This window comes from Echinops telfairi, unplaced genomic scaffold, assembly GCF_000313985.2.
Source record: "Echinops telfairi isolate 266 unplaced genomic scaffold, ASM31398v2 ScPeMD7_44;HRSCAF=162, whole genome shotgun sequence".
NCBI classification, from domain to species: domain Eukaryota; kingdom Metazoa; phylum Chordata; class Mammalia; order Afrosoricida; family Tenrecidae; genus Echinops; species Echinops telfairi.
The window spans coordinates 12069219-12095037 of record NW_022103942.1 but is presented as its reverse complement, the minus strand read 5'-3'; the positions used below and the strand labels follow the sequence as shown (position 1 = coordinate 12095037).

Genomic DNA, 25819 nt, shown 5'->3' with positions numbered 1-25819 from the left:
CTTCATTCCCAAGAGGCTTCTCTAACATCCTTCATTGTTGATCAGACCGACATCTATAATCTAAAGCAGGGGTGTCAATCTCAATTAAAATGCGGGCCATTTGGTGCAACAGGCAAGATTCACGCGGGCCACATCACGTTTACAAATTTTGCTAAATTTATATTTTGAAGTGAGGATTCAGGAATATGGATAGGATAATTAAAACATTATGTAATTGCTTTTATTTAAACATTCATTTTATTTAATGCATTTATAAAACTAAACTTATTCTTTTTTACCAGAAACATGCCAGTGCTCTCCTCCTACTAGTTTTCACTTACCTCTTATGTTGTGACAGGAAAATATAACAAAGTAACTAAGGAAAAACACAAAATTTTGGACAGCTGATAAATGTGATGCACAATCACAATAGCTTCCCTCTAAAAATGTTAACTAGCACTGCCACTAGGTATGAGTCATAACAGCACAACCCAGAGTGCTCTTTTTAACCTTTTCATGATTGGGATCTGTTTACATTACGTGACACTGAGAGTAGCAGACATATCGCTTCCAAACATCGTCGGAACTGAGTCTGCTCGTTTATACACGTCCACAGGCCCCCAGGAAAGGCACTGGGCCACGTGTCTACTTGTCTTCAGTAGTTAAAGGGTTAACGAGGGAATTGTGTGTATGGTATTGCCTCAATCTCCCCTAAGCGCTATTTTCTTCATAACATTTTTTTAAATTTTCATTTTATTTCAGAGCATCGCGGGCCAAAAAAAATTACCTCAAGGCCCTTATGTGGCCCGCGGGCTGCCAGTTTGACACCGCTGGTCTAAAGAACGTTTGAGCTCAACTTTACCTGCCAAGGTGTTGGACACACCTACTCCAGACTGTTAGCATTTCTAGAATTCTAGCTTTACTGGTGCATAAATCCACAACACAGCACCTGTTCCTAATCTGCGTTTTAAACACAAAAGTTAAAAACACCAATAAACTCTCTTTCAATTAGCTTCTCTGATCCTCACCTAACTTGATTTCAACTTTTGATTTGAACAAGGAACTTTTGACATATGCTTACACAAACTGGAATCACGTATTTTAATCTACACAGAGGGCTTATTTTCAGGCTGTGTGCTTTTGAGTGATTTTTTCAACTTCTGCATTTCTGCTTCTATTTTATAAATATTCTTTAATGAGCATGCATTTGTTAAGTCCTGAAAAAAACCAGAGAGGGAGGGGGCAACATACATTAGTAAGAGTTGTATGATACAATACTGATACTGCAGTTCATGTAGGAGCTGTAAGGGCTCTACTTTATGTGATGTGTGTGTTTTGGAAACAATGGATGGGTGAATCCAGATTCATCATATTTGTTATAGTCTTCATTTTAGCCCAGGCACATATGTAAATCTACTGCCATACCTCGACTTAATGGGTGCAAAAATCTCAGAAACAAAGACATCAAAAGCAACAATTGGCTTCCAGATTTGTATAAATAATAGATGTGGTAGTAACATAATCTGTTGTCAATTTGAGATTTAAGAGGCAAGGGGTGGAGTTTAGCCTGTCTATCAGGTAGCAGTTTGATTACCTCATTTGAAGGCGCTAAGGAGAAAAGCAGATACTCGCTCACTCCCTACAAGACATTGCTGTTGACAACCCATATGGAGAAAGGCTGATTGAGTCAGAGTCGTGGAAGCTGTAGGAGTCACATGGAGACCCTTGCCAGTGCTGAGATGCTTCTTCCGCCATGTGATCTTCCTGCATTAGGCATCATTGCATGTGTTCATGAGCCTGAAGAGGAATTAGACATATGGGCTAATATTGGACTTATGGACTTGATCTGGACTGGGCTGGGATGTTTTCTCAATATTAAATTGCTCTTGTATATAAAGTTATTTCTTAGACAACTATGAATGCTTATGAATTTGTTTCTCTAGTCAACCCAGACTAACTCATTATGACACCTTGGGGGTGGGGTACTAGAGAAACCAATCATAAAGATGGAGAGTGAATGCTTGTTTGACCTCTGCCTCATGGGAGTTTTTCTTCTTTGGCTAGCCAGAGGTCAGATATGGCCATGGGGTTTACTGTGTTGTTTTCTCAAAAGAACATAGGAAGTTAAAGTTTTGATTCTTTTCATTAGTTGTAATCTTTGGTTATTCTTGTGTGCAATGATGAAAATGATTGTAGTTAATATATATTTTTAGCTCAGGTGACAAAATCACCCCTTGAATTTCTCAGAGCTGCTTAAAGAAAATGACTGACCGGAAACCTGGCTTTGGCTTGGTGCTGTCAGAGGCTTAATCCCATATTTTTTATCAATAGATTAGATAAAGAATTAAGATAAGTTAAATACAGAATGAACTTGACTGTTTTAAGAATTGAGATTAGAATACAATTATACTTTGTTTTTACTTATTTCTTCTGCTTATTATTGTTGATATAATGATTGATAGAAATGATTATTGGGAAGTATGAAAATAGAGAGCTTGTAAGCCCACTTTCCTGGAGCAATTAAAATTGTATCTTTAAATGGGTTTAGGACAAGTCTGCAAAGAAGGTTCTGAATGGATAAGTCCTACCCAGTGCTTTGGAGTACTCAGAACATTTGCATTCCAAAGGACTTGCCTAGGAGGCTATTCACAGATTGAAGAAAAATGAACTTTGGCTTTTTGTGTCTTGAACTAATGGTTTTGTCAGAAGCTGAAAATAATCTGGAACCATGAAGCAAACTCCACTCTAGGACTGACCTGTTAAAGGGAGCCTATGCGCAGGCTGAAATGCTTTCTAGGTGACCACCTGGATCCACTTGTTAAGTAGAAGTGAGAGAAATCCAGTAATAAAGAGATGAGTTGAGTCTAGCCACTGATATTTGTGGATCTTGTTTACAGAAATAGAGAAGCAGAAAGCAGGCTGACTGGTATGAAGTTCATGACCTAGCCCAAGGGGGCTAGAGTTATTGAGAATATGTGATGGTCTAAAGGCAAGTCAGCCAATGGGCACCCTGATGAGGCTAAGTGAGGCAGCCCACATTCAGTTGAGCAGAATCCCACCAAATGAAGAGAAGATTTTTGAGACTGAACTGGTATATAATGCAGACTTTGGATGGCCTGCCCTGATTTGACTTTGCTTATGGATGCAGATGCACAAGGTTCCAACTGGAATAAAAATTCTTCATGTCAAAGAATATGATTGTCTCCTCAGAGCACTGGGTTGATTAATGGGCAGTAATACAAATTGGATACCGAAAATGGGGTAGATAAACGCATGAAGTAGCTGGCTTGCAAACTTTCATAAGTGGGGGAATATATTCATAGGAATATGTTCATAGAATTATGGTGTAGGTGTTACTTAACTGCAATAGTTAGGCATAGGATATTTTTAGGTTTTTTTTCCTTTTGTTTTCTGGGTTTTTTTTCACTTATAGAATGTTATGTTTAAATGAGGGTGGCACATATTGAATTTTATGCATTTTAGTTTTAGCCTCTTAGGTACAGAAATTATTTTATTGTTGTTTATTTTAGAATTATATATGGCTAAAGAGTTGTGTGAAGGTGTCAGATTGACAAGAGGTGGTCTGTGGTAGATACATAACCTGTTGTCAATTTGAGACTTAAGATTGAAGGGGTGGAATTTAGCCTGCCTATCAGGTGGCAGCTTGATGACCTCATTTGAAGGTGGTAAGGAGATAAGTGAACACTCACTCACTCCCTACAGGACATTGCTGTTGACAAGCAACATGGAGAGAGGCTGATGGAACCAGAGCCCTGGGAACTGTAGGAGCCACATGGAGACCCATGCTAGCGCTGAGATGCATCTACTACCACTGGATCCATAAGACTTTCCACCCACTGGCCTGTAATCTTCCCACATTCAGCATTATTGTATGTGTTTCATGAGTCTAAAGAGCATTTTATAGAGTCACATCGGGCGTATGGGCTAAGATCAGACTTATAGACATGATTTGGATCGGCTGGGATGTTTTCTCAATATTCAATTGCTCTTGCATATAAAGCTCTTTCTTATACAAATATGAGTGTCTATGAATTTGTCCCTCTCATCTACCCAAATGCAATAAACAAGCTAAATACCTAACCAAATGTGATTTGTTGTAAATGTTATAGTATGTTCACTGATTGAAATATTATTACATTTATAGACATGGAAGGGAAAACTATTGGTAATCAGGGATTAAAGTGAGTTATGGAACCATTTATGATGGGATTTCAAATGACTTTTAAGTAATTTTATAACTAAATGAAAAAATCAAAACCACTGTCATCAGTCAATCCTGACTCCTTACCACCCTTTGTAGGGTTACAGAGGCTGTAAAACATTAATGAGAAAGCTGATTCATCTTTCTTTCGCCAAGTGGCTGGTGGGTTTGAACTCCCAACCTTGTGGTAAGTAGTACAAAGCTTATCCAACAGCACCACCAATTTTATAACTCACTGTTATCCTGTTGATTGTGACTCGTAGTACCTCTATAGAACAGAGTAAAACTGATTCTTGTGTGTTTCTCATGCTATAAATCTTTATATGAGTAGAAAGACCCATCTTTATCTTGCAGAGTAGCTGGTGGGTTCAAACTGCTGACCTTGTGGTTAGCAGCTCGGGGACTCAGAAATTCTCAAACCCTGTATTTCTTAGGACACAACTCTTCCTTGTTAGGCCTTAAAGGGAAATATATGTGGAAGGGAAAATGGTAAATGCCCCCTGTTCTATCACTCTGTCTCCCTTCCACTCCTCTTGTTATCCTACCCTTTCCTCCTTCTTCTCCACCATGCTACCCTTCCCTTTCCCTCCCTCCAATTCTCCATTCCTTCTCTTCTTTTTCGTCCCCTTCACCTCCTCACCTTCATTTTCTACTCTCCAATGCAATAATTTTCCAGTTAGTTGAATGTATATCCTCGAATAAAAGAACTGAGAGCTGTGAACATAGGATACTAACAATAATGATCTTTTGGTTTTGTATTTTCTTTTTCCCCAGTAGTTTCCTTTATTATGACAACGAACAGAATTTTATAATTAAGACAAAATGCTATCTTTTTATAGCATGTAGCACTTTTTCTTACATTTATTTGTTTATTTTAGGTTGAAATAAAAGAACATGATATCAAATGATGTACAGTGATCATTTTCAGTGAAAGGAAAAGCAAAATTTATTACAAAAATATGATTAGTAACTTTGATTTACAATTGCACAATATTGGTAATATTTTTTAAAGTACCGTTCTAGTAACATCTGAGTTGTATACAATAATTTCATATTGTCAAACAAACAAGTTCACAGTTATAACATATATGATATTTATGTATATCCTTTAAAATATTCTAATGTTTTCTTTTTTCCAAGCAGTCTGCTTAGTATTAAGTACTGCATTTCCATAGCAAAGTAGTGAAGGCACAATGTGTGCAAGCAGACTTAAGACCTTAGTCTTCTGGACTGAAATAAGCAAACAACAGCAAAACACTTGCAGAAATATTTCAGGAACTTTGTTTTTCAAGTAAATATATCTCAGTAAATAATATTGCTGGTTTTCACAGCTGCAATCTAATAGGAATATGGCAAGAGGATTGAACACACACACACAAAACAATACTCTGAAGCACCAAACTAACATGATTTTAGATAAATGATTTCAATCTATACATTTTGGAAACTATTACTTTACAACAGGCTAGATAGAATAAACTAATACTGAGGTACTTTTTGGACAATTTAAAAAACAGACCACCAATACAATATTAGAACACAAAACTATAAAGAACACTAATGTTCAATTATAGGGCAGAGTTTCTTTTTGAGTGTGTGTTTTGTTTTGTTTTGTTTTTTCCCCCAAGGTTATATAAGCCTGCTCAATTCTACAAAAAGTTTTGTGGGTTTTTGGAACAAATTTTCTGACAATTACTAATGTTTTAATAATATTTATTTTAATTTTTATATTTCCTATTTCCACAAGCTTTATCATTTTCATATGTACTTTTTACTTCTCCTGATTACTAGTTAATTGAGTTCAGGATGACTTTATCATGTAAAATTTGACCAGTAGCAAAGCCCTCATCAAGGATAGCATCTTCTGGCACCAGTTTTCTGATTTGGGGAATCTCAGGAGGATTGCAATAATTGAAAAATGATGCATTGGGAACCACTTTTGGCTGGTTTTTAATGTCCCCAGTGACTGCTGTACAACCATGGGTGGTTGCCACAGTAACATCCTTTCCTATTCTCCAATTCATCCTACAACCTTTGCAGTCTTCAATTATCCATCCAAAGGGGAGAATGTGATCACCGTGATCTGGCTTTGTCTTTATAATATACATCTTTGTTGGCACTTCATTTTTGAAGTATGGATTGGGAAGAAAATGAGGTTTAAATGTGTAATTTATAAGCTGCCCAGGCTTTAAGAACTTCAAGCTAACATCTGACAAGAACTTCAGAATGGGCTCATCATACTTTGAATCACAGGCCTGAGCACATCAACATTCTTTCGAAGAGTCAACCAGTAGTCAGGGATGCCTTCTGGATCTTCTTTATTAGGCTTTCCTTTCAGAGCTCTTTTAAGATTAATTCTCCCTTTAGGCCTTGCTTCAGGAGTTCTTTTAGGAGTCTTTTTTATTGTAGCCCCTTTCTTTCTTTCTATTGCTTTAGGCTGTTCTTTACTTTCTTTCTTTGCCTGGGGGATTTCTTTAGGATCTTCCATTACATTCGCCTTTGCTTCTAGAAAATCTTTAGAATCTGCTTTCTCTTCAGCCTTTGCCTCAGGAGTTTCTTTGTGGACTTCTTTTCCTTCAGTGTCCTCTTATTTTCTGTAGAGTCTTCACCTTCCTTACCCTCTAAAGCACCCATTTCAATAGAGGTGCTATCCTCCACCTCCCCAACACTGCTGAAATCTGCACCTTCTGAATTCCATTCACATTCTTTTTCTGTAGGTTCATATTCTACATTGATGATTTGAAATAGCCTATCACATAGCAGGCTTATTGAGTTCAGCATATTTTCTTTGAAAGTCATGAATTGCCCTTAAAAACAGGGCCTCTACCTTGACACAATCATCTTAAATGTTTCAGAGCACCAGTGTATGATTTCTAATTGTCTGCACCAGCCTATCCAGGAAATGGTTACCTGACCAAGCCTGCCATCTCATGGGCCCAGGTACCCTCTTATTTTCGCATTGGCTGCTGTGGCTGCTGCAACTTGCACAACTCCTGTCAGATTGCTCCCCAGACTCACTGGACAAACTAGCTGTGACCTCTTTAGCAACCCCCTTGGTGGCAGGTTCCAATTCTTGAAACCTCTTAAGGTGGCAACTATCTCAGAGACAGATGGTGCACCCAGAGGTGGACAGAAAATGACTCACGGATGCTTGGGCGGCAGTGGAGACAACAAAGATGAAGCCTTGGGTTATGGAGGTGGGAGCAGCAATGGCAAAAGTAGCAGCACAGGGCTAGATGGGGCTGGGGGTGCAAGTGGCTCAAACTGAGGTGTCACCTCTGGGCTATAACAGAGGTACTTCAGCAGAGGCCATGTGGTAACCAAATAGTGCAGAATGAGACTGAGAGATCTTCTTCTTGGTTCAGATTTCAAGCCCCCTCCTTTTGTAGCCAACTTTCGCATTAATTTTGCCCATAGTGTGACCTTATTCTGTGCCTCATTTTCTAGGCAAGGTTGATTGACAAAGCTTATCCCAATGAATGACCTAAGTCAATGTCCCCATGGATCCACCCACCCTAAACAGAAAGCTCCTAAGTGGTTAAGGCACCTCTCCTTGAAAGGTAGCTCCTCTTCCCCCAAATGCAATCTTTATAATTTTAGAACTTTTTTTAAAGCATAGACATGTGGTTAAAATATAATCCATCTGCCTATCCTGAAATCTCATTTAGTTTGTCAAGGGCCTCCTGGCAAAAAATCTGTTAAAAATATTTTTTTTTGTTGGACTAGAGGAAGATACTCCAAATGACATCATCATATAGTGTGACTATTGGTGATTTTTAAAACAAGCCTTCATTTTCTGAATGTTCCATGGGTCTGTATTATTATACTGGGGTGGTGAAGAGCAGGGGTGAGGGGTGGGGAGCAAGGATGGGTGAATGATTTATTGTAAATGGGGAGAAGGTCTAGAGAGCAGGAATATTACATTCCATATAGCAGTTTTAGTATGTGCTGTGTATGATGTTTGGCAAACCTGGTTTCTCTCCAGCTACATAGCTTGTGAATCTATAATACTGCGAATCAGTTATATGGTTTTTACATTTTTTTTCTTTTAAAGCTGGCACAGCGTAGTACCCCAACCTTGCTGCTGAACTTGCCACATATCACTTCTCAATGCTTGCAACAACCTTGAAGTTCGAACAGAGAGTATTCAAATGTCAGGTAGTACTACCAAAAGGCATGAGGTTACTTTATAGCCTTATGCACAAAAAATAGCAGGGGAGAAAAAGAATAGCAGAATGGGAAAGGGCATTTGTGTGCATGTTCTGTCAGTGTATACTTTACACTCATCTGCCACAAGTTTTTCTATCACTGTACAATTCTAGCCATGCCAAATTAGAGGTTACATGTCCAGTAATAATTGAACAAATGTTTGCAAAATGAAGTTAAACACAAATATACCATTTCTAGTTATAGGATTATTTTCTGCTACAGAATAAACAGAACAAATCCCTTGGTACAACTAAAAAGAACAGTGTTTACATTTCATTGAAAGGTAAGGAATAGATTTAACCCACTTTTACGAATGACAACAATTACTCAGCTGTATTTAAATTAAAAAAAAATCACAGGGGTACATACATACAATGGAGTACTATGCATCACTAAAAGGCAGTGATAAATGTATGAAACACATCTCTGCATGAGAAGAATTGGAGGAAATCATGCTAAGTGAAGTAAGACAAGCAAAAAGGACAAGTACAACATGAGTCCACTGAGGTACGCTTTAAAAAAGAATATGCAAAAGGGTCATAGGGGAAAAGCTACTGTATACAAACATTCCTAGTGTGAGGACCAGGTAGTATGGCAGGGGCCAGACCAAATCCAGGGGTACATATGGTAGCCAACTAAAAAAGAGGTGGACAGAAGGAAAAAAGAAAAGAAATGGGTAGCAGGGGCACAGGGCACTAAGTCACCCAAGGGGAGGGTGTTGTTTGTATCTCCACAGGGAAAGAGACTTCAACCCAGTGCTCCAAGATGTGAATGCAACATGCTGGCATGGAGTAGGGAACCAGTGAAGAGGTCTGAGGCGCCAGCCCCAATCCCAACTACCTGGACACTTGCCCCTTCCCCCAGGAGAATTTATTTCAGAGGACAGGACAGCACTGAATCTGCAGCTCAGGGAGAGGGACATGTCTGACAAGAGCACAAGAGACCAAATGAAAGGGGAGGAAGAGAGAGTGGAGCACACCCTGGCCCACAAAACCTTGACGACAATATTCCTGCTGAGAGCAGCCAATCCACAGAGAAGACCATATGGCCGGCCCCACTATGAGACACAACATCCCTCACTGACCCCTAGCCCTACGGGGGACAACACTGGAGACACAGTGTGGGAATTCCACCTGATCTGATCCCACATACCTAGGCAAAACACTAAGGGCATGGAACATAATAGCAAGGGGAACAGAGCAATAAAGTCCCCAGAGAATACCAAAAATAGACTTTAGGAACCAGGGCATGGCGCCCCATCAGACTCGACCAGAACACACTCCTAAAGGCCAACAAACAGTTCTTGAACTAACTACAAGCTTTTCTTTCTTGTTGTTGTGCTTTATTTTGTCATTGGTTTATTGTTGTTGTTTTGGTTCTTTTGTTGCTTGGTTTTGCTCTGCTTTGTTTTTATGCATGTTATTATCTCCGCAGGTCTGTCTAAATAAGATAGGCTGGATGAACCATCTGGAGGAGAAAACAATGGGACTGACATTTCTCGGGGGACCAGTGAGAGGGGGAGGTGGGAGAAAGGAAGTGGTGTTAACAAACCCAGGGATAAGGGAACAACGAGCTATCCAAATAGGTGGTGAGGGGGGTGTAGGAGGCCTGGTAGGGCGTGACCCAGGATAAGGTAACCTAGAGGAATTACTGAAACCCAAATGAAGGCTGAACATGATAGTGGGACAAGAGGAAAGTAAAAGGAAATAGAGGAAAGAGATAGGAGGCAAAGGGCATATAAAGAGGTATAAATAAAGGCATGTATATATGTAAATATATTTATATATGAGGATGTAATATCTGTGTGCATATATTTATAGGTTTAGTATTAAGGTAGCAGATGGACATTGTGCCTCCACTTAAGTACTCCCTCAATGCAAGCATGCATTGTTTTATTAAACTGGCATTCCATGATGCTCACCTTCCCAACACAATCGCTGAAGACAATGCAGGTGCATAAGCAAATGTGGTGAAGAAAACTGATGGTGCCTGGCTATCACAAGATATAGCATTTGCAGTCTTAAAGGCTTGAAGGTAAACAAGCAGCCATCTAGCTCAGAAGCAACAAAGCCCACATGGAAGAAGCACACCAGCCTATGCGATCACGAGGTGTTGAAGGGATCAGGTAAAAGGCATCATCAGAACAAAAAATCATATCATTGTGAATGAGAGGGAGTGCAAAGCCCATCTGTAGGCAATTGGACATCCCCTTACCAAAGGGTCACGGGGAAAAGAGCCAGTCAGGGTGCAGTGTAGCAACGATGAAACATACAATTTTCCTCTAGTTCCTAAATGCTTCCTCCCCACCCACTGTCATGATCCCAATTCTACCTTACAAATCTGACTAGACTATAGGATGTGCACTGGTAAAGATAGGAACTGGAAACACAGGGAATCCAGGACAGATGATCCCTTAAGGACCAGTGGTGAGAGTGGTGATACCCGGAGGGTGGAGTGGAAAGGGGGAACCGATTACAAGGATCTAAATATAGCCTCCTCCCTGGGGGATGGACAATAGAAAAATGGGTGAAGGGAGACATCAGACAGGGCAAGATATGACAAAACAATATTTATAAATTATCTGGGGTTCATGGGGGAGGGGGGAGCGGGAAGGTAGGGGAAAAATGAAGATCTGATGCCAGGGGCTTAAGTGAAGAGGAAATGTTTTGAGAATGATGAGGGCAATGAATGCACAAAGGTGCTTTACACAATTTATATTTATATATATGGTTTGTGATAAGAGTTGTATGAGCCCCTAATAAAATAATTAAAAAATAAAAACTAAAAAATATAATAATTAATTATGATTTCAGAGAAAATTTACACAGCAAATTAAATTTTCATTTCACAACTTTTGTCCATATTATGCAATGACATTGCCTGCACTTTTCACAATGCATCAGCATTCTCATTATTTCTATTTTTGTCATTCTATTTCTTTTAATATAGATTCTTTGTCCTTCCTTACCTTCTCAACTTTGGTCTTGGATATATGAGTGGGTACCTCCACCAAAAACCGGATTTTTTTTTCAAAGGTAAGTGTTGTTGTTGTTTTTTTCACAAAACAACCTTATCACCTTCAAGGCAGACTCCATCATGCTTAATATATTTTCCAAATCTGTAATTCCATTCTTGGAAATATTTTTCAAACTCATCTGTTTGGATGACTGACAGCACCTCCTACACGTTTTTCTTCACCTCTTCTACATTATCAAATCGCTGTCCTTTCATGTCCTTCTTCATTTGCTGACACAAAAGAAGTTGCATGGAACAAGTAAGGTAAGTCAGGTCCTTAGGGCAAGAGAGGCATGCTGTTTTTGGCCCCAAAATGGTGCACTGAGGTGTCTGCATGAGCAGGTGCATTGTTGTGGTGGCAAAACCAGTCCCACATCTGCCACAAATCAAGGCTTTTTTTTTTTTTTTTTTGGTCACACACTGTTATGCAATCTTTTAAGAACCTCTAAATAGAAAGCTTGATTAACAATCTGACCTGGTGGAATGAACTCCAAATGCTCTATCCCCCCTCACATCAGAAACAAACAAGCAAACAAACAAACAAACAAACAGAACCCCACAAATGAGCATCATCTTGATCTTTGTTTTCATGTGATGAGCTTTTGGGGCTCAAGGTGACTATGACATCTTCCCCTGGATTAATTGTTGTTTATTTTCAGGGTCATAAGAATAGCACCGTGTCTCATCACCAGTAAAGACCTTGGGGAAAAATGACTGGGTCGCTTTGGAGTTGTTCTTTCACCACACAGCATGTTTCCACTGGACACTCTTTTTTCGTTCAATCAGAACCCGACACACAAATTTCTCAGCGTCTGTCAAAATTAACTGAACCAAGCTCCAAGATGGTCCAGATAACTTCCCCATCTCTTCAATGGTTCATTGTCAATCTTCGAGCACAAGTGCACAAATTTGTTGACATTTTCATCCATTCGAGAAGTTGACAGACGTCCAGAATGAGGTTTATCATCAATTGATATTTCACCTTTTTTGAAATGAGAAAACCAATCATACAAATGAGTTTTTCCCATAGTGCTGTCTTTATAAACTGTGTTCAACATCACAACAGTCATGGTGACAATTTTCCTGAGCAGGAAAAAAAATATTTCAAAGCTACAAACTGTTCTCTGGAATCAGCCATCACAAAAAAAAGAGGTTGAACAAAAATGCTTTTACAAAAAAAATTAATTGTAATCAGAGAGAACCTTTCCAGATGATGCCACTGGGTGCACTAACTCAGAGTTAGTTACCAGATGCTTGCTTAGTGGGAAAAATGTGTAATATGAAAATGCCATCCAACAAAGCTTTTTCCAATTTTGAGGGGGTTACCCCCTCATATATTGACCTTCAGCTATCAGATATATATATAAATATACATATATATTTTAGAGGAGAAAAGTATTCACCGATGTTATTATTTCTTTTTTGAACCACTCTATCTGATAGATGGCCACTTGAGAGTGGTTAAAGTTCTTATCTTAAAGTCTATCCCAGGGCAATAGTCTCTAGGGTTCCTCTAGACTCTTCTGGTCCAGTAAGTTTTGGCCTTTACCAAAATTTAAGGTTGTTTTCTTTTTTTCTGGATGTGGGTGATTAGTAATGAAAGCCAAGTACCATTGAGTTCTTCTCATCACCATAGTAGACTATTAACCCTATAGATTATTTTCTTTTTGAGTCTTCAGTTTTCATCTTTCTCTTTTGCTTCAGACATGCAGAGATCAATGATTATATTTTAGATAGCCACTCACAAGCTTTTAAGACCCCAGATGTGACTAACCAAGCTAAGATGGGTAACATTAACTTTATAAGATATTCTATGCCAATTGACCAATTTACCCCATGATACTATGGCCCTAAGCCCATAAACCCAGTACTAACACAATCCTGCAAGGTGCTTGGTTATAACTAGGAAGTAGTATCCATAAATATCTCTCCTTTGACTACATACTTAGTGTACATGTATATGTATTTGTCACAGAAACACCCATACATGGATACCTTTATAGTCATATATGCTTACCTATGAGTTGGAATTGACTGGATAACAGTGAGTTGTTATATATATACACAAAAAACAAACCTACTGCCTGCACATTGGGCTGCTAAAGGTCTGCTGTTCTAACTCACCAGGTACTCTGCTGGAGAAAGATGAGGCTTTCTTCTGCCACAAATATTTAGTTTAGAGGCAATTCTATTCTACCATATAGGGTTGTTATGATATATATATATATATATATATATATATATATATACGCATACATATCTGTTTTTGCAACCACACCTGTGTTTTTGTTTTTTATTACTGTCATTGAAAATTTTGTATGTCTCAGATTTTACCAAATTCATCATTATTTTTGTGTACTTCTTAGTGTTATTTATTTTGATCAACTTGTGTCAAAATACAAATATTATTAACCAATGAATGATAGTATTTGTATGCATATACTTCCAGAAGTTTCTTTGTGTATACAAATATCTCTATATATCCATCTATCTATCTATCTATCTATCTATCTATCTATCTATCTATCTATCTATCTATCTATATCTATCTATCATCTATCATCTATCTATCATCTCTCTCTCTCATCTATCTATCTACCTATCTATCTATGTTAGCTGAAGGCCAACATATGAAAGGGTACCCCTCCAAATCGTATATGTATATGGGTATGTGTGTATAAGTGTGTGTATATCAGTTTACCTATGTGATATAGTAGCACTCATTGATGAAGGTCAAGGATTTCAACTTTCAGTGTGGATTATGACACAATGTAAAGAAGACCCAAATCTTCACAACTAGATCAAAAGATAACATCATGATAAGGAAGAGAATGTTGACATTGTCAAGGATTTTGTCTAACTTGTATCCACAATCAGTGCTCGTGGAAGCCACAGTACAGAGATCAAGACAAGCTGCATTAGGTAAATCTGCTGCACAAGATCTTTTTAGAATATCGAAAAGTAAAGGCGTTACTCTAAGGACTAAAATGTGCCTCACCCAAGCCATGGTATTATCCATTGCCTCATATGCATGTAAAATTGGACACTGAATAAGGAAAATCCAAGAAGAATTGATGCATTTTAATTGAGGTGCTAGAGAAGAATATTGAAAGTACAATGTACTGCTAAAAGTAGAAACAAACCTGTCCTGGAGGAAGCGTGGCCACGCTACTGCTTAGAGGCAAGGATGGCAAGACTTTGTCTAAATGCTTTGAAGATTGTCAGGAGAGACCAGTCCCTGGACAAGGACATCATGCCTCGTAAAGTGGAGGGGCAGAAAAAAGAGGAAGGTCCATTCAAGAGATGGCTGCAACTTATGGTTTCCGGCATAGGAACAATTGTGAGGACGGTGCAGGACTGTGCAGTGTTTCATTCTATTGTGTGTATGGTTGTTATAGGTCGACTAAACTTGATGTCACCTAACAATAACAACATGATATAATATTATGTTTTATACAATAATTATATATTATGGATTATTAATGTTGGTGTTATTAATATAATAATACATTTCATGCAAAATACATTAATATGAAAATGATTTTTAACAAAAGTATCAAATGTGTTTTAACAATCTTTTAACAATGGTGAATATTTTGGTATTAGTTTTATTTCTATTTTATGTACTTTAATATTTTCATGTACACTTAAATTTTATACCACCAGTAATCAATATTAAAGAAACAGCAATGAGTTAGATTCATTTTCAAAATTTTATTTTTATTAGCCATTTTTCTACTATGTTATATTCGATCATTTCTGTCTCTCACCTTCAGCATATAAAGTAAATTGCTTGTATATCATTCTGAATTCTTTTTGATCTATTCATCCCCAATTTTTCTGCAAACTGCTAATTAGGCATTTACTTTTCTTTCAAATAACTTTCTATGTTGTAAATATGGCATAGGCTTAGTGCAAAACAAAACAAAAACAAGCATCCAAAAGCAGTAAACTGAAATCCAAGGAGCCCTGGTGGTTCAGTGGTTAAAACTCACGGCTGTTAACTGAACAGCTGTCTGTGCAAACCCACCAGCTGCTCCACAGGAGAAGAAAATGCAATCTACTTTCGAAGCCCTAAGGGGTTCCAGGGTTACTCTGAAACGGAATGGACTCGACGGACACATTAACAAAAGCAACACTGATATTCAAAGACCAAGAAATATGGGAGAAGAGAGACAATGGACAGTGTAAGATATGAAATAATAATAACAATACTTCATTGATCCAGGATTCACAAGGGTGGAAGGGTGGGTTAGGGAGGGGAAAAGAGAGGAGCTTACACCAAGGGCTCAAGTAGAAAATGTTTTGGAAATGATGGTGGCAATGTGTACAAATATGCTTGATACAATTGATGTATGGAAAATTTGTTATAAGAGCTGTAAGAGACCCTATTAAAATGATTTTAAAAATAGCAGTGAGTTAATCACTACTATTTACATTTTTATTCTTTGCACAGTGATGCAGGTTAAAGAAGAGGCTTTCTGCTCCTGTAAAGATGCTCAGCTTCAAAAATCCAGATGCATTTTTCCTCCGTCCTAGAGGGCTGCTATGAGTCAGAATCAACTCAAAGGCAAGGGATATGATTTCATAGGCAAGGGATATGATTACTTTAAAATAGTCTCTGTTCTGTCTCATATGAGAAAATGTAGACCCCCAAAAAAAGTGTTCATTTTGTCACAGTGAGGTTTTTTTTTCCTTGAAAAATTTTCCTCATTGAGAAGATCATATTGGTCAAATGTGACTAAAGTGTAGTTTTCATTGTAAAATGCTTTACTTGAAGCATTTCTGGGGGATGATTTTGAAGCATCACTGCTTTATCACTCACAGTAGAAAATTTTGCGTTGGCACAAAGAGAAAAAAAATATTTAAGGTAACATATAAAGATATAATTTTATTGAAAAATTTTGATTTTCAGTTTATAAGTATTTTTCTAGCTATAGACTATGAAAATAGTTGGAACTAGGTGACTTTATCCAACTACAGTGCTCTATTTTTCATGTGTATGCATCACCTTAGGCTGTCTAGTAACTTGCAATATTTTTTTTAGTTAATTTGTCTGTTAGATAACTTATTTTTATTCTAGTAGGTCACTAAAACAAAATAATTTTCTTCATATAATAGATTTAACATTTGAATTGTATCTTCTATTTTATAATACATATATAAGTAAAAGTTCTTATTTTCTTCATAAAGTTATGTGTTAGTCTGGGTACATTAGAGACACAATCCACAGAAACTCATATGTACAAGAGAGAGTTTTATATAAAGGGTAAGTGTACATTAAGGAAGCATCCCAACTCAGTGCTCTCCAAACTCACAAGTCCAACATTAGCCCATATGTCCAACAGTGATCTACAAAGTCCTCCTCAATCTCACAAAACACACCATGATACCGACTACAGGAGGAAAGCTGAATCAGTGAACGTGTAAGCATCTCAGCACTGGCAGGGGTCTCCACACGGCTGCTCCAGCACCCCATGGCTACTCCAGTACCCAGGGCTGCACTGGGGTAGGTCGGTGGCTTCTCCTCAGGGATGTCTTGCAGAAAGTGAGCCTTGCCAGCTGATGCTGAGAACTGGGTAAGGCAGCTGCTCCCTGGTCTGACCATCACAAAGCAAGAGACCTGAGAACTAGTGAGGCGAGGCTCACCGAGCCATTTATCTCTCCACCCTTCAATTAACCCCACATGTGTTTATCAGTTAGGTTGGCACAATAAACCTTAACTATCTCAAGCTATGTATAAGATACTTGTATAGTGCTGTGCACTTTTTCTATTCTTTTGTGATATTAATTTTGGAACTCAGTGTTCATAATTCTACATACAATGATGCTTCACATAGAATATGCTGATATTCTCAGGCTAAACCTGGCTTTTTGACATGTGTTTACACCCTCCCTGGTAAGTACATATCTACTATCCCACATATCAGCAGGCACACCATATAAACACACACTATAATACTGCTATAACAACAACAACAGCAACAACAAACTCGCTGCCACCCGGTCATTGCAGACTCATAGTGACCCCCTGGTTTCTGAGAATAAAACTGTTTATGGGAGTAGAAAGTCCTGTCTTTTTCCCACAAGTAACCACTACATCATCAGAGCTCCTATGCTATATTGCCTTTTAAAAATGCTTTTAATTGTAAATTGAGCGAAGCCATACAGAGCAGTCAGTTTTACATTCATATACATCTTGTTTTATCTTATTCATTGCAATCTTGTCAGTATAATTCACTTATCCAATTTTCTGGTATCTCTGATTTCTGTTTCTCCTTCTTTCCTAATCCTCCTACATTTTATCCTTAGGTAGATACTGCCCCTTTGATTTCAAATGGTTTAGTATTCTGATGCGGGCATACATAACTAGTACTATTGTTTCCTTTATATATATATGTGTGTTTATTGTTTGAAAATTAAGTTACATGAGTGATTTTAGTTTTAGACGTGAAGGATGACAAATATTGATAGTCTATGGGCCAGGGGTGGGGGTGGGGTGAGTTCCACCACTATTCAACAAATAAACTTGGTTTCTTATATGATTTTAAGTTTTATTGCTCATTTTCTCCTGCTTTTTCAGAACAATTGGCATGATGTCAGCATCCTGGAAACTGATACTCGCATTATCCACTAGTTCATAGAATAATTCCTTCCAGGTGTCTTGATTGTAATCACTCTTTTCCCTCTGGATGGGAAGAAAACCATAGTTGCAACATACATGGCCAATCAAGAGTTTTTAAGACACCCGTTGCTACTCAACAAAGTAGCATGTATAACAGTTTTCCTGAGCTCTGTTATCTCAATTGACCTTTGTGTCCCCAGAGACTATGGTCTTGATTCCTGAGGTGCAGCTATTCATTCTCTCAAGATTTTGGGTTATAACTAAGACATGCTCATAACTTTGTCCCTGTATACTTCACCACATTCACATTCATGGATATATTTGCAGCATAGTTAAATATGTGTGTATATTTATGTGCAAATGCATATGTTTATTTATATATCCTCTGTCAAATCTATATAGATATTGGATATACACCCACTATCCCTCCTATCCCTCCCACACCTGCTCAGCTTGCATGTCTATCCATGTATCTACAGGCAGATTGCAGTTATTACAGAATTGTTCATAACAATATTTACTTCTGTTGTCTGTAACTCTTATAAACCTTTCAGCCTCTTTCCCTGCTTCCATTGTTTAAAAAAACAAAACCTGCTTTACTGTATATTGTATTCCTTCTCACCCAAGTTGTAGATTCTTAAAACCTTGCAAATGCGTCCTTATGTAGAGCACATTTTAGAAATATATTTTTGTTTTGTTTGTTTGTAGTCAAGTTTTTTAATACACAGTTTGATTTCCTTTTTTTCAAATAACTTTACTGGTGTATAATTGAAACACAAAAACCGTACATAATGTGTACTATTTGATAAGTTTTAGTAAATACATACAAATGACTGTGAAATATTGCCACACTTCAGATAAGGATATTTGCATCATGCAAATAATTTCCTCATGCCTCTTTATAAACCTTCAACCTCTTTCCACATAACTGTAGATCTATTTTTGATTCCAATAGTTTGCATGATGTTTCCCCCCTCTTTTTGTATTTTTTTTACTAAACATAATTATTTTGAGATTTATCTATGTTGTGTGTTTCTCAAGAGCTGTTTCTTTTTCCTACTTATTGTTAAAGGAGACCTGGTTGCACAAAGGTTAAGTAGTCGGCTCCTAACTGAAAGGTTGGCAGTTTGAACCCACAAATCAACTCCGTGAAGCATGGGAAAAACTACATGAGAAATTCGCTCCTGCAAAGATTACAGCCTAGAAAATTCTTTTTGGCACTTCTACTCTGTCACATCGGGCAACTAGGACTCAAAACTCCAGTCAGTGGCACCTATCAACAGCCATTGAATGCCTTAATGGCATTTAAAGTAAGCATTGGACTACTAACCCCAAGGTTGACAGTTCAAACCCACCAGACACTCTGGGAGGCATATAAGGCTTTCTCTTTCTGTAAAGATTTACAAAGCCTCAAAAACCCACTGTGAATCAGAATCTACTTGATGGAAACAAGATAGATTTCTATTATATTTATATACCACGATGTGTTGATAGAAAAATGTACTGTTTCTGTTTGGGATTGCCATGAATAAAACTGTCGTGAACATTTGTGTTTTTATGGATCTCCATTTAATTTCATTTAGATAAGTACATATGTACCAGATGATTAGCTGGATCATACATGGTAGGTGTAAATTTAACTTTTAAAGGAACTGTCAGTTTCCAAAATTATTGTAAAATTTTGCATTCTTACCAGCAGTAACAACACTTGGTATGGACAGTCTTTATAAATTCAGATATTCAACTAAGTTTTAGTTGTATCTCATTATAGTTTTATTTTGTATTCCCCTAATGACTAATGTTGGAGAGCATCTTTTCATGAATTTATTTGCCATCCATATGTTTTCCTTGGTGAACTGACTATTAAAATCTTTGGTCAATTTTTACTTTATTATATACTCAAAAATTGACATATAACAGCTTTATTGACATAGGATTAATGTACTTTACAGTTAAGTAGTTTGAGTATATTAAAAAGAATTGTGCAATCATCACCACAATCAGTTTTAGAGCATTTTCTCCATTTTTTAACTCATTCTTATTAACTCCCCATTTCCCTCCAATCTCCCCTGTCAAAACCCTAAGAAACTATTAATCTAGTTACTGTCTCTGTAGATTTACCTATCCTGGATGTCATATAAAGAAAATCATACCCCCAACAAAATAAAATAAAACGCAGAAAAACCTCAATCCAAACGAGATCAGAAACTAATAATAACTAGAACTAATTTTAAATGGATCAAGACAGAAAACAAATGGCATGATGTTATATTTTAACCTACTTATAACTGTATTGATTCACTTTCTGATACACTCTGTCTGAGGTCAAAGCTATTTATCCCTCATCAATTCAGTGAAGTCTTAATCTACATGGGGAACTTTGCAAAAAGATTTTGGGCTTCCACTATTATCCATAGCCTTTTCTAAACCGAGTGCTCAGAAATTAAGTTCTTACCCAATTCCTTCCTCTGATCTTGGATTTTGTTATTTAAAGTCATTGGATCACATGAAGTGGTGCTTCTTCTGGGTGGGCTTAGCTGACATCTCACTTAAGTGGCTGCTTGTTAAAATATCCCAGGTGCTATCCTTTCTGATAGTAGGGACCATTTAATTTATTTACCACACTTTACTATAGCACCCATATCTTCAGTGATCCCTTGCTTGGGGCAAACATCAAGCAGGGCCACATTACAAGAATGAACTCTTGTCAGGTTAGGATTTATGGTTAAACATGAACTCAGAATCTATTCATACACCTAAGGTTTAACTATATATCCCTATTCCACTTTAGTGGCAGTATTATCAGCTTTTTGAGAGATAATATGAGTATCCTCAATGGGGACTTTAATAATTCTAATAATAGTATTGTTAAACTAGTGAATGATAACATAAACATATTATTAAGATGGGGGAATATTCACATATGGGAAAGCTTTTTAGACTGAAATGTTTTTATGAAAAAAAGGAGGGTTAGATACATGGCACCAAGTTAAAGAACACTCATTTGCCACTGCAGAATGATGTCTGTGGAATTAAGACACATCTTAAAAAGCTAAGAAAAAAAGTGGCAAATGTATGTTAGTATTAAATTGGCTTTCAAATCCATGATCTTGGGGTAGCATTTCCCTCACTGAATTTCCTTTTCACTTTTGTAAAGACTAATGTGCTGTTATAGATGGCACTATTTTGGGAATGTATATTCTGTTACATTGTGTTCTGATTTTCATCACCTAATTAGTAAACATACATTTATTAGACACATTTGGGAGGGAATGAGAAGTAAATTATGGAATAACAAGATTTTATTATAAAAAAGTTACAGCAGTTATATCTTCCCCAGCTTTTCACCTTTACTCTTGAATAGCTAAGAGAAAAGAACAGATAGCTAGACACCAAATCAAATCAAGAAATCGAAAAGTTCTTCTACTTTGAGGGTTTGCCAATACGTGACTATCTACATTTCAGTGACTAGAATGTTGGTTGGGTCTGACTCAGAGCTACTGTGTATAACAGAATGACACACTGCTTGATCCTGCCCGATCCTCACAATTGTTATATTTGAGTCTGTTGTTGCAGCCACGGTGCCAATTCATTTTCTTGATGGTCTTCCTCTTTTCCACTTCCCTTCGTGTTGCATTAGGTAAATCTGCTACATAAAAACTCTTTAGAGCATTGAAAACAAGGCTTTTACTTTGAAGATAAAAGTGCACCCGACTCAAAACATGGTGTTTTCTATTGCTTCATGTGAATGTGAAAGTTAGATATTGCATAAGGGAGACTGAAGAAAAACCATTGCATTTGAATTGTGGTGCTGGAGAAGAATATCAAAAGTACAATGGAGTGCTACAAGGACAAAGAAATCTGTTTGGGAAGAAGTACAGGCAGATTGTTCCTTAGGATGACACGACTTCATCTTATGTACTCTGGACATGTTGTCAAGAGAGACCAATCCCTGAAGAAGGAAATCATGCTTGGTTGGTAAAGTGGAAGGGCAGCTAAAAATAGGAAGGCCCTCGATGTGATGGATTGACATCATGGCTGAAACAATCAGCTCTGACATACAAACATTTATAAGGATGGCAAGAGACTGTGAAGTCTTTCCTTCTGTTGTGTATAGGGCCACTATGCGCCAGGACTGACTCCATAGCGCCTATCCTTGCATGGCATTCTGAAGAGCTCTTAACTAGCATATTTACCCAATGCAATGCATCATTTGGTCTCAACTGCTAATTCCATGAGCATTGATTGTATATTGAAGTAAGATGAAATTCTTGAAAACTTCAATCTTTTCTCCTTTTATCATGATGTTACCTATAAGTCCAATTGTGAGAGTTTTGATTTTCTTTACTTGGAGTTATAATCCATACTGAAGGTTGCAATTCTTGATCTTCATCAGCAAGCACTTCAAGTCCTCCTTACTTTCAGAGAGAAAGTTGTGGCATTAGCATACTGCACGTTATGAATAAGCCTTCCTCTATTCCCGATGCCAAATTCTTCCAACTTCTATGATTATTTGCTTCACATACAGGTTTAATAATTATAATGAGAGGATGCAACCCTGACACACATCTTTCCTGATTTTAAACCAGGCAGTAGTCCCTTGTTCCGTTTACCCACATGCTTCTTGATCCATGTACATGTTCTTCATGGGAACAATGAAGTGTTCTGGAATTCCCATTCTTCTCAAGGATATCCATACTTTATTATGATACATTCAGTCAAATGCTTTGGGAAATCAATAATACACTAGGAAACATATTTCTGATATTCTCAGATTTCAGTCAAGATCCACTGACATCAGCAATGACATTCTTTGTTTCATGTCCTCTTCTGAATCTGGCCTTAACTTCTGACAGCTCCCTGTCAATGTATTGATGCAAGCATTGTCTGATTATCTTCAGGAAAATTTTACTTGTATGTGATACCAGTGTTCTACAATGTGAGCATTCTGGTGAGTCACTTTTCTTTAGAATGGTTACAAATATACAGCAGCTATACCAGTCAGGAAGCCAAGTAGTTCTCTTCCAAATTTCCTGCCATAGATGAGTGAGTTATCCCATTGTTACATCGGGTTGTGGAAATATTTCAATTGGATGTTTCATCAATAATTCCTGTTTGGGGCTTGGGGTGTTTGACTAATGCTTTCAGTGAAGCATGAACTTTCTTTAATACATTGGTTCTTGCTTATATACTATCTCTTCAAATGGTTGAATGTTGACTAATTATTTTTGGTACATTGACTCATACATTCTTTTCATCTTTTCTTATGCTTTCTGTGTCATTCAATATTTTTCTCATCGAATCTTTCAATATTGCAAATCAAGGCTTGAATTTCTTCGTGAGTTCCTTCAAGTTAAATATGCTGAGTGTGTTCTTCCTTTCTGGTTTTCTAACTCTAAATCTTTGCACATTTCATTATATTTGACTTTTCATTTCTAGCTGCTCTTGAAATTTTCTACTAAGCTCTTTCACTTCAACTTTCTTTCACTTTCTTGAGCTACATTGCAACTAAGAGCTAGTTATGACTTCCACACCAATCTTCTGTTTCCTGTCTTTTTAGTGACCTCTTGTCTTCTTTTTGAACAACCTTCTTGATGTCCTCCCACAACTCATCAGATGTTCCGTCATTGTTGTTCAATGCAGCAGATCTGTTCTTGAAATTCATATAGGATAAATTCAAAGTTGTGCTTTTGGTCTGAAGAATTAAAAAAAAATTCAGCTTCAAACTGGCCTGCATTTAGCTTCTAATATTGGGCTTCTCCAGCATCTCTTCTGACAGATGTAGTCAATTTAATTTCTGTAGATTCCATCTGGAGAAGTTCATGTGTATGAACTTTTGTGGAGAAGTCTTTTAGATTTTTGAAACAAGGTATGTGCTATGAACAAGTTGGCAAGTATAATGAGAAGATACAGGCCTTCAGGTCTCACACAATTCTATCATGTGATCTCTAGGTTTGCTTTTATCATCCGAACATTTTTCAACCACTGTTCCTTCCTCTTTGTTTCCACCTTCTGCCTTCTAATCACCAACAATTGCCAATGCATCTTGATGGCATGTTTGATCAATTCAGATGGAAGATGTTGGTTCTTTAATTTCTCCATCACTGATTTTTGTGGTTATTGCTTAAATATGAATAATAGTTGTATTGAATGGATTTCCTTGAAGGAGGGTAGATAAAATCCTATCACAGACAACATTGTTCTTCAAATGGACCTTGAAATGCCCTTTTGGGCAATGAATGCAACACTATTCCTCTTGATGGAGTCATTCACAGTATAATAAACCATATAATTTTCTAATTAAAATGTCCAATATCCATCCAGTTCAACTCACAAATGTCTAGAATTCTATTTAATTTTTGATAACTTCCAATTTTGCTAGATTCATACTTCAATATTTCAAGTTCTTATTATTAATAAAATTTGCAGTTCTTTATTCTTACCTTGAGTTTGCCCCAACAACAAATGAAGATCTCAAGTGCTCCACTCCCACTGGTTTTACTCCAATCATGTCACCATGGTCAGCTCTACTTTGAGAAAGTAACTTCCCTGAAGTCACATTTCCCATGCCTTCTAATCCAAGGGACCCATTCTCCAGCACTATGTATGATAATGTTCTGTTTCCACTCATTAGGTCTTCTGTATCAGACAGTGTTTCAATATTATGCAGAAGATTTTCAGGGGCTACTTCTTCCTAAGTGGGCAGCCAATTCCTCCTTGGTTGTCCGCTCTTAGTCTGGAAGCTTCTCTGAGACGTGTTCACTTTGGGTGACCCTGCTGGCATTTGAAATACCAGTAACATAGCTTCCAGCTTCACAGCAACACACACGCCTCCACAGTACAATACATTGACAGACAAGTGGTGGCTTGTGTGTTACTGTGAAGCTGGAAGAGGCAGGCAGAATCCCAGGAGGCTGCAAGGAAAAGAGGCAGAGAGAGAGGGAGGTTCCTAGTTTCCCCACTTACAAGAAGGCCAAACCACCAAGGAGAAATCATCAGGCTGTGACTTGATTGGCAGGTTGGATTCACCCCCTACACTTTCATTTATTTTCAAGTTGACATAAAATCTAATTGCCACTTACTACCCCTTGTCAATGTGATATCTGCACACAACTCTTTAACCATACATAATCTTTAAAGAAAAGCAATAGCAAAATCATATTTGTGCCCAACAGGATAAAATTAAAATGTATACAATAAAAAATGCACCAGCCCAGTTTTAACCTTTTAAGTGAATTAAACAGAAGCATTCTACGCCTGACAATTGCAGTTTTATGAACACCTACACCCTAATCTCACAAATTTATCAACATCTTCTCCCACCCATGTGTGTAATCCAAAGTTGAAAGCCAGCCACTTCATGCCCTTATCTCCTTCAATTGTTGGTATACAATATCTTTGATGCCTATTTTTATCAACCCAATGCTCTGAGGAGATAAATATGTACTTTGATGTGAAGAATCTTATTCCAGGTGGAACTTTGTCTTTCTGCATCCATTCGCAAAGTCAAATCAGGGGAGCCCATCCATCAAGTCAGCAAGCACTGTGCAGTAGCTCACAGGGTCAAACAGGATCAAGCATCTTATCTTTATTTGGTCAGGTTCTGATCCATTCAGTCCTAGCCATTCCAAGCTAAGATAATGGGCAAGTCAGAGGTTTCCTCTCATGACCCCCTCCACTTCAGACCATGGACCCCTTTGTAAATTCTTGAAAACGCTAGTATCTTCAGGTTAGGCCATGCCATAGTATCAGGCTTTGTGCAACTCTTT

General features: G+C 37.6%; 1 protein-coding gene across 1 annotated transcript; it reads right to left on the bottom strand.

Moving 5' to 3' along the window:
• Positions 1–5919: 5919 nt before the first annotated feature.
• Positions 5920–24618, bottom strand: NAP1L3 (nucleosome assembly protein 1 like 3). The gene is given in 5 exon segments (XM_013006866.3): positions 5920–6446; positions 6449–6775; positions 6778–6961; positions 6963–7296; positions 24494–24618. Coding segments are annotated over 5 exon segments (1497 nt in total).
• Between the last annotated feature and the right edge of the window lie 1201 nt (positions 24619–25819).